Here is a 10,000-nt window from a genome sequence, read left to right on the forward strand (position 1 = left end):
ACCTACCTTTCTGAGCACCTAATTCTAAGATGATGAAAGGTTTCTCGGAAACTCTTCCTACCAAAATAAAGCCTACCAAATGCCCAGCAAGTTGAAAAAAAAAAAAAACAAATGAGGCAAGGAAATTAAGCGAAAAGAGAGGGAAGGAGAGAAAGCGGAAAGTGAAAGCTTGTTGTGCTACTTTTAAACCCAAAAACTGTCGAAATGTTGCTTTCTGCGTATGCCGAACTTTGCAAGCGCTTATTTTGCACCTGGCTGAAAAGGCCGCGGAGTGTACAACCTGGAAACGGGTTTGTAGGGAGGTTTAGCTCTTAAACAGAACGACAGTGACCAAAAAACCCCTCAACTAGCTTCAAAACGTGTTTTTCGGCCAAATCTCTAGTAGCCAAAGGGTTAAGATATGTTTTACATAAACAGACAGAACAACTTGGAATGCGACACTACGTCCAAGGCCACACATACCACCAGAGTTTGATTTTTAACTGATTCTTGCGTAGCGACAGCAATCAGTTTCATGATTGATATGATATACAATAATTTTAAAAGGTAATTTCGTGAATGATAATTCTACGCTTTGTTACTGGCTCGTAAATGTCGCTCCTATTTTAGAACGAATGCCGAACAAGACCACAACCAACTGCGGCTTGCAAGCGAGCGTCTTCCCGCGTGATTGCTTCGAATTGATTGGTTTACAGCGCTAGCGCTCCTTTCTCTTGTTGGATTCGAATCTTAGCCAATTAGAGGAAAAAGCAACAGCAGCTGTAACTTGTTCGCTCGCGTTTTTCTTCGCTGAATGCGTCATTTGCGAGAATTTTCTTTACAATATACGTGGTTCATTTGATTGTCCGCCTGATGACGAGACTGACAAAATTAAATGCTTTAATTTAAAAATGTCGTGCACGATGACACTGCCCAGGTTAAATTCTATACCCCATGTCCTACTTTTCAATCGATATTGCTGGTAAGTTTCAATCATTTCATTCAACCGTTTCGTTTCGTTAATTCAATGTCATTATCTCATAAGTACGTGCGAACTTGCAAAAAACACTGATAAAAGAGTTTTCTTTTTATCAAAAATGAGTTAAAATAATCACTTTTTGTGACAGCGATTTCCTTAATTTCCCTTCTCCTTGTTCTACAACGGTTTTTATTAGGCATTTATCTTCTTTTTCATGAGTTAAATCGTTCTTGCATCTTTAAGAATGTGAATGAAATCCCCTAGAGTTAATCCGATTGTTTTTACAAAACACATCTCATCTTTGAAGCCTTTGATCCGTGTGGTATTTAATTGAACACACAAAAGAACTCGTTTTCAGACGGCGAAAAGCCAAGTGCGCGTTTTCGTGTACCGCACCATATTGCATGTGTCTTTCTTCAATTGTTTGTTTCTTTTGTTATCTCGCCCAAATTTCGTCATTTTAATCAAATGTGAAGATCTAAGCTGATAGGAAAGAGCTTAGTAAAATTAATTACAATTTCAGCGAGAGAGGGAAGAAATCAGCTGCCTTAGTTTTCGTTTTAAGAAAATCGACCTGGAGTTAAACTTCCTCTCTCGCCCTTGAAACTCTCCTTTTTATAAAACGCAAAAACAATACTTCTTCGCGTGTTTTATTTTGATTTGTATACCTGTTTATTTTATAGCACATTAAAGAATTGACTTCCACCGCCGGCAGCTACGCGTTCTTGCAGTTAAACCCAGACCGTGAGAACGATCATGATAATCAGCAGCCGATCGTGTAACTACTGATGCACACTTCATTCTTTAATTTGTAGCGCCAGAGTATTCTCTTCAAACCATAAAAACTGATTCTCCAAACATTACTATGGTAGAACATACGTCAACAGTCACGGTGACATGTGCCCTCTGCCTTGCTCCCAATAAGTAAAATTCAACCTCAATCAGTTAACTAAAACTTATTTCTTGCCTATTACTGAGCTACAGCTTTCAATATTTAACACAAAGCGTTAAATTGAGAAAAATAAGTTTCAGCAGGGGGAATCTTCCACGTAGTTTTATGACAGAGCTCAAGCAGCAGCTTGCCGGTTTGCCGTCCGTAGATCTAGAGGTGCTTTTGTATATTTACTGAATGTTAACTCACTCTTTTTCGGTCTTGTTCTCGTAAAATAAAACCTCAACCTTGCCGGTAATTTACTTCACAGGAGAAACTAGCGTTCTCGCGATCATTAACTCTTTAATGAACCTCTATCGTCCACATACTGCCTTTTCGAATCAAAATCAAACTTCGATCACTTAGTTTTAAATATAGCACTGCAACACGTCCGATCATTGTGACAGTCGCGTCGTACTTAAAAGTGTAATGTTAAATTTCCGGCATGTTCGGAAATCATACTGGATCTTTACCAATATTTTAGCCACCGGGCAATTGCCTTTGTAAGATGTTTACTTTTCGGTACTTTCAATAAAACGTTTCTTTGAAAAAAAAGTCTTTTAAAAAAAGAAAGGTCTTGAAAATAAGACCTCCAATTTCGTGTTTTTTTTTTTTTTGTGACACGGACCCTCTTAGACTTGATAGTAGTATTATAAAAATTAGAACTGATGGAGCTGTTATTAAAACACTTCTTTCGCTCAATGTTCTTCAAGTTATATAAAAACCTCAGCACTTGTAAATGACCTTTTGAATATATTGGTATTGTTTTGTTTTGTCCTTGATCGGAAAGCAAAAATTATTTTATGGCCTCAAAATGAGGCAAGTCAAAAATGAACCCCTGGCACCAACATAGGTTTCACAGACAAAAGAAATTCTTATCTTTCCGAAATTGTTAAATTATTTACTTGATATCAAGTCATTTTCCTCCAAATTAAGTTGATGTGACGAACCAATTCAGATAATTTCAAGCAATAAGATCAAATCTCCCATTGTCTTGTCTTTGTTTCGTACATGGTACAACCATCAATAGAAATATTCATTCATAAAAAGAATCTGCTTGGCAACTTCATTTAGGGGTCGATTAAGGAAACTCGATAATACCCAAAAACTGAATTTTTGCGACCAAAATTTGGTTCGTAATTAAAGGATTGAGTTTCCCAGGAGTGGATTCAAATTGTTGGTAAAGAGCAAGCGATCTTATTTCTACACCCATTATTTCAAGTTTCCTCCAGGTTCAATTAAGACGCTAAAACTTCTGCATCGTATACTTTAATATGACAGTTACTGTTCATAATAGAAGTTAGAGGCACGCTGTTCCTCAATGATTATGTTTGTTTAGCGTCGTGAAGTCTCTTAAGCATTGAGTAATTGACAGTTTTTCGCTAGCTTCACAGCCGGATTAGATTTCTACATTAGTACGACAATAAACGTTCACCTTCAAATAGTTCTCCTTAAAGTCAGTGCAATTATCAAAAACTTAAATAAATTTACCTAGCATTTTTAAAATGGTGTAAGTGTTAAATAATGAATTTAATTGTGTCGGATATTTATTCGACATGACAAAATTAAAACCTTTCTTTCAAATGCTCACTTCCCGTACTGCGGATTTAATTAAACCCATAAAAGAAAGCCAGTTTTTATTGACTACACAGTGTTTAGTGTTATTAGTATGCGCGGGCAGTTAAATTTTCTCCTGGAATTGCAAACAAGGCATGCGTATATACACTTTATTGTTTCTAACTAGCATATCCAAAGTCTTGATATCTCTAATTGTCTGAAATTTGCCTCCAAAAAGCTCTAACGAGTGTCATCTTGGGTTTGATGTGGTGATCAAGGGAATTGACAAAAAATAACCAAATTGTGGTGAAATCACAAGTCTGCTTGAGATCGCTATATAGCCATGCAGTAGTCCTAGTTTGAAGATGATTCTAACCTTTCTTCATTTCTGGATGAATATAAAATAGCCCTTTAAACATAATTTGTGCTTAAATGTCAATCAAATAGGAATGAGTTTGTCCGTAAAAGAAAACAAAAGCTTCAAGTCAAGAAGGGGTCACAAGGCACTCCCCCAAATTGTCGAAAGCTTCTTAAACGTGATTGAAACTCTTTGCTGAGTCATTTGTGTGCATACAGCGACTTAAGTCGGACCATCAAAAGAGAAAAACTTGATCAGAAAAAAAATCGGAGACGTCCAACAATGTTCTTTTCGCAAGACCCGATGCTGTTGTACCAGCAGTCGCCGTACATGCAGAGTCCAGCTCTACCTCATACTTCCCCAAGTCGGTCTTCTTTTCTGATAGATGATCTTCTAGTAAGAAGACAGTCAGCTTACCTCGTACCGAAGCCACAACTCCAACAAGAACCGCGTTCACGCGACCAGCCTAAGATTCCTCCAAGTAATGGCAGTGCTTTCAAGTTTGGTATGCCAAGTTTATTTTCAAGAAGCCGAGAGGAGCATTCGTCTGTTTACCAGGGTAAAGATTTTTATCAATTCGGAACAGTTTAATTTCTAGACGGCTTAATCTTCAAGAAAAAGGACCGCCATTAATTCACTAATCTGGAGAAACCATCAGGGGAAAACACCCTTGCTATAATCTTACGCTCCTACGGGATAAATTCGATGATAGCTAACCTTGCTCACTTGGAATTTTATTCAGATTAAACAGTCCAAATTTTTTGCAATTTATTGCCATGTTACAAAAGATGTGAATGACTTTAGAAGAAAGATATCGTGGAAACTTGAGCCGATAATGACTTCAAAATCGTATATTGTGTGAGGCAAAGCAAATACTTTGCGAAATTTAATTTCTTTTCCTCCCCATAATAGGCGTCATTTTTTTCCTGGAATTCCCAATTTTGTAATTTGATTTTTACACTTTATCTCTCTTTATTTTTTGCCATTTCAAGAAGTGACACTGAACTTCTGGTCTTATACACCCAAATTTTCTTTGGCATCGACGAAGATGAGCTTTTTCACAAGAAAATCATAAAAATACAATGCTCACGCACTCTTCGGTTGATAACCCTCAAGTCGAAAAGAAAGACACAATGATTTCTAAAAATTAAGGAGCCAGCCGGGGACCGTCTTGGCGACGGTGAAATTATTACAATACGACGGGAAATCGCTCCGCATTCAATGATTTACTAAAATTATCTATACCGGTATATACTCTCTAAGGAAACATTATATATAGCGTACTTTTCAAAACCAGGCATTCAAATCATTTTAAACTTCGTGGAAATGAAATAGGCGGGTAAAGATATACTGCTATTAAGGCATTTTCCTGACTAGACAAAAACAAACTGATAACGATATAGAAATTAAAGTAATACACTCTTCCACGGATTTCCCTTTCTTCATGAATCTATTTCTGGCGTTGGTTATTATGAAGTTCATTGAACTCGGCTGAGTTCTGAACAATCCACATCGAATCCCTATCTCATGAATAATTTTCCAGCCACAAATTTGGATTCATGAACAGTTGAGATTTCTTTTTAATGCACATTTTTGGTTTGAATAACCAGATCCTAGTCCTGAAGTTCTCAACTCCCTACCAGTCTACTTTCGCCTCAAGCCAACCATCAGAACACCAAGCGGTCGAAGATGTCGTAAATCACGCACAGTCTTCACTGATCTACAGCTGCGCATTCTGGAGAAAACCTTTTCAGATCAGAAGTACCTGGATACGACAAGTCGAGCAAAACTTGCTCAAACCCTAGGCTTGAACGAGACTCAGGTGAAAACCTGGTTTCAGAATAGAAGGATGAAATGGAAAAAGGACAAGAAACTCAACAAACGAGTTGAAGGCTATGAAGATGCAGTGACGCGACCTGAAAGCAATCATGATAATGATGACAAGGAATTCAAAGAAGTAGAGAAAGAGAGTCCAGATAAAAAATGAGAAGGTTCACATCTACCTGATTTTCATAGACAGTGAGAATTTGTATATATCACGAATGAAATGTAAATAATTAATTGTAACAAAATAATGCTGCGTAACCTCATCACCGATTCACAATATAGGATACCGGTGCATTTTTTTTTTTTACAAAAGCACGGTATCCACTGTAAAATATTGTACATAAAATAATGTCCTATTAAGATGACATTGGTTATTGCTTTTGCCGGGCTCAGAAATCAGAAACTATTCCAAGGTGTATAATATTGAGGATGGGTTGGTCGCCCCCGCAAAAATAGTTACCACAAGGGTGTGGGATGAATACTTGATATGACAGTCGGTAGAGAGTTTGACATTGGTAGCTGAAACACAGTCTTTGCTTTCAACAAATCACAGACTTGTCAAAGCCTTCCTAGATTGAAAAGCTGAGAAATGGCCTAAAAGTTAATTCTTCAACTTTAACTGGGGTTCAATTAAGCATCTCGTCCAAACCATCTACTATGTGGATTACGCCTGAATCAGATGGTATGATTCAGTACACTTTTTTTATTTTTGAGTAAAATCTCACATTGAAAAAAAGAATTGGTGTTTTCAGAAGTGATGAAGGATCAGTAATATGTGGCTGAAAAAGGTAAAGGCAGAGTGTTTGGGTTAATAATTGATATTTATTTGAAGTAGGAAATGGCGAAGGTTTATTAAAACCAAATGATGTTCTAGTTAACCAAAACTGTGTTTAATAATCGCTTGCTACGAAACTCTTATTTGCTTCTCCTTCTTTTTTAAACCAACTCTAATGTAAACTAAAATTCGATTTCTCTTCCTTATCTGATTCTTAAATCAATATAATATAACTTGTAAGATTAATGAGATTGAAAAAGATTTTTTTTTGCGGAAGTATAAGAGGGATAGACGGGAGGAAGTCGAAAGCAAATTTCAAGCGAAATTGTTGGCGAAGAAACTTTTGGGTCGCCTGTAATCGTACGTGAAATGCTTAATTAATGGTCTCAAATAAAGTGAACGTTATCCGCTGTATTCGAATCCTGTCAGTGTTTTAACTCTTACTGATCACCGTAACACCTCACCTCTTCTCAACAAACTTCTTCGTTTTAATCACTCTCCGCACTCGCCCCAGACGTATTTGGATTTTTTTTTTTTTTTACATTTTTCTTGAAACTCACTTTCCTGTATGAAAAGTGGTCATAGTTTGATCCATGATCGTGCAATGAAGGGGAAATGGGTTGCCTGGATACCGGGTTGATGTCACAAACTACTTCAAAGAAACTATACCAATGCAAAGTATAGTTTGACGTCACATGGTGTTAATTGCGCGGTCGTAGATAAAAAATTACAACTGGTTGTTGCACTTTTTGGGAGCCTCTGAAACAGAGAGAGAGAGAGAGAGTTTACCTAACATAAGTGCACATGAATTACTTTGCGTAGAAGTTTATTGAGGTGATACCTTCTTAAGAAAATTAATGCGTATTAGAGAAGATATTCCAGAAAGAACCCGGAGGGGTCCAGAAAGCTCTGTATTGGCGACTTCCACAGTGGAGCACAAGTAAACTACGGGACAATCTCTTTTCCAGACACTGCAATCCGTTTGGTCAGCACCAGGGACCACTACTTCCATTTGGCAACCTTAACGCAGGCTTAGGGAAAAAGATTGGCAGCGTGAAAGAGCATGAAGTTTAGACTTAATTGTACAGTGTCACCTACTGAAACACGCCTCAACACCTTGTCCTCCCAGCTAAAGGAAAGACAAGTCAAGTGTCTTACGGAGTGCAATGCTCTTTGAAGCTGAAACATTCGAAAAGCGTATCTGGCGATGGCTCGAGAGAAATAGCTGAAAGGAAAGGGTGAATAGTGTTTCGCAACCTATTGTAATTTGTGTCCCAACCAGAGATCTATTGCCTGTCGAAAAAAAGGTTCTTTTGTTCTGTGGTTATAAACAGTGGGTATCACTATAACGACAACGCATTGTTGAATAGTAACCTTTTTACACCGACCTTACCCGAGATATGGAGGTCTGGGTGGCGGCCACAAAGGAATATTACTGGAACACAAGGTACTGTGGAATAGATAAACTACCAAACACACCCAAACCTCGAAGGAAAACCCCAAAACTGAAAAACGCTAAGAGGAACACAAAACGAAAAGGAGGGAGAAAAATACTTCAGAAGGAAAAAGACGTTAGAACAGGATGTGTAAGGAATGGCGACGACAATTCTCTAAGCCATGAAATCATCATAAAGGCGTGCGGATTCCCGAGACGGAGGCAAATAGGAAGTTGAACAAAGCAGGCCAGAGGGGGCTCCATTCCGGGGGACGTAGGCTACCTAAAGTTAAGGTAATATAACGTAGTTTTGAGCCAGTGCAAAAAATCTTGGGTGAGACCTCGTACGGTGCAACGTTGGAGATATGTTCCCTGGCAGGAAGGCAACTGACTCGGTGAGGAGGATACCCGCGACAAAAGCTTCCGGATCCCGAAGCATCACCAAGGGCGTGGCCCCCAAGAACCGCTTCACAAAACACCAGAGCCAGACATGAAGGTTACTCTCTGCGGCAGGTACAAAACACGGGTCACAAAAGCTAACCTTAGACCTAAAAACGTTTGTTTAGGCCTAATTAGGCCTAAGGTTAGCTTTTATGAATTTTTAGGATACTTTCTGTATTGGTAAAGCAATGGCCTGTGACCTTTGTTTTGTACCTGCCGTATTCTCTGCCATCCCCTGAGCCATGTCAAGAGGAGAATTATCAATCTTCATCCAATGTATTGAAGGACAGAGTGAGCTTTCCGGGTTGGAATCAGGAGAAACTCCCATTCCAGAACGGTAAAGGCGAATGTAAAACGCCTGGAAGGGGGCTATGAGAAACGACAGAAGTATCAGGAGGAGATGGCTCGAGGGATGACAGCTTTGATCCTCAGTAATTCAATAGGGAATTAGACTCCCCTTTCAAAACTGTCATCCTAGAGCGAAGGACAAAACGCGAGGAGATAAAGGAAATAAATGGACTGTCGAAGAATAACGTTTTGCTGACAAGAAAATTTAAAGGAAAATATAATGAAAGAAAGAGCTACGTATTACCGCCAAGACCGCGCAAAGCCTGAGGTAACGAAAAACACAGCATCTCAGGCCAGAAATACACTAAATAAACGCGAAAAACTAATAAAGACATCCCCCTGCAAAACATTTATGCATAAAGCAGACATCTAATGCCGGAATAAACACCATATGAGTGACAGCCGCGAGATAACACACAAATGTACAAATATCACAAGAAAGCAAGATAAAAAGACTTAAGAACCTCAAGCTCACTAGGGCTGCCCGGAGTTGGTACTTTGGACAACGAAGCTCGCTCTGTAATAAAATAATACAGACTGCTATGGACTCCTACGCCTTTCCCCGCACTCAATGATGCCCGCATGGTGTGATTGGCTCATTTGAGTATCTGCGTCTCTTTTGTCGGTCAAAGCAAATGACTTTAGAAAGCAAAAGCACGAGAAATTCTAGAGCATGAATTACGGCAACCGAAAGCGAGCTGTTTTCCCCTTTTTTAACTTGTCTTAACAGTCTCTTTTCTCTATTAGAGCCGATTAGTTAAAAATTAGAGAGGCTATTGTCCATGCATACGAAATGTTCACTTCTTCAGTTGACATTCGTGGCTCAAAAACGTCTCGTAAGATACACGCATTGATCGTTTGCATATGACGTCACGAGGCAACGTTGGTGAACAGAACAATGCAGTAAAATGTATTGACCACATTATTATGCAAAATTTGTGAGGCCATTTTCTATTGCTTAGTACTCCAACATGGCCATCTCATCACGTGGATGCAAACCAAGAATTGGTTCGACGGCAATCAATTTAAACCACCAAAAACACACAAAAAAAATTGTCTTTGTAATTTGTATATTTTCCGTGAGTTTTCTTCTCGACTTGATCATAAAGTCATTCTCTGCCTAAACAGCACAGTACGAAACTACTTAAAGATTATCAGTAAAATAAAGATTTCGACCCTGTGGAGGGTCAGTAAAACACTCATGCGAGTGTGGCGAGTTGAGGAAATTCAGCCTAAGGACTGAACACAAACACACAAAAAGGCTCTCGTTTTTCTTGAGTGCAAGCAGAAACTTTTAGATCAGAGAGAATTTTGTAGCGACGATTGTTCCACCAAGTCTCAGCTCAGTAGCTGCAAAGCAGCTCAGAAAA

The 10,000-nt window shown here is 38.7% G+C and overlaps 2 protein-coding genes across 2 annotated transcripts in view; one reads left to right on the forward strand and one right to left on the reverse strand.

The window, feature by feature from the left end:
- Positions 1-3,996: 3,996 nt before the first annotated feature.
- LOC138005899 (homeobox protein BarH-like 1) lies at positions 3,997-5,934 on the forward strand. The gene is made up of 2 exons (XM_068852073.1): positions 3,997-4,363; positions 5,415-5,934. Exons 1-2 carry the CDS (start codon positions 4,087-4,089, stop codon positions 5,789-5,791), a joined length of 654 nt encoding a protein of 217 aa, XP_068708174.1. The 5' UTR covers positions 3,997-4,086; the 3' UTR covers positions 5,792-5,934.
- A 3,749-nt stretch (positions 5,935-9,683) lies between these two features.
- LOC138007728 (staphylococcal nuclease domain-containing protein 1-like) overlaps positions 9,684-10,000 on the reverse strand; it is a 34,617-nt gene continuing 34,300 nt past the window's right edge. Inside the window, exon 31 of the mRNA XM_068854788.1 lies at positions 9,684-10,000. This exon is cut by the window's right edge and continues 355 nt beyond it. The gene's annotated coding sequence lies outside the window, so the exon portion shown is untranslated.

Source organism: Montipora foliosa, chromosome 6 (genome assembly GCF_036669935.1).
Source record: "Montipora foliosa isolate CH-2021 chromosome 6, ASM3666993v2, whole genome shotgun sequence".
Taxonomy (NCBI): domain Eukaryota; kingdom Metazoa; phylum Cnidaria; class Anthozoa; order Scleractinia; family Acroporidae; genus Montipora; species Montipora foliosa.

What these genes read in the sequence shown, in the direction of transcription:
- LOC138005899 (XM_068852073.1), top strand. Translation starts at nt 4,087, where the DNA reads ATGTTCTTTTCGCAAGACCCGATGCTGTTGTACCAGCAGTCGCCGTAC. An exon ending in GCATTCGTCTGTTTACCAGG is followed by an intron (nt 4,364 to 5,414) that starts GTAAAGATTTTT and finishes TTGAATAACCAG; the next exon opens with ATCCTAGTCCTGAAGTTCTC.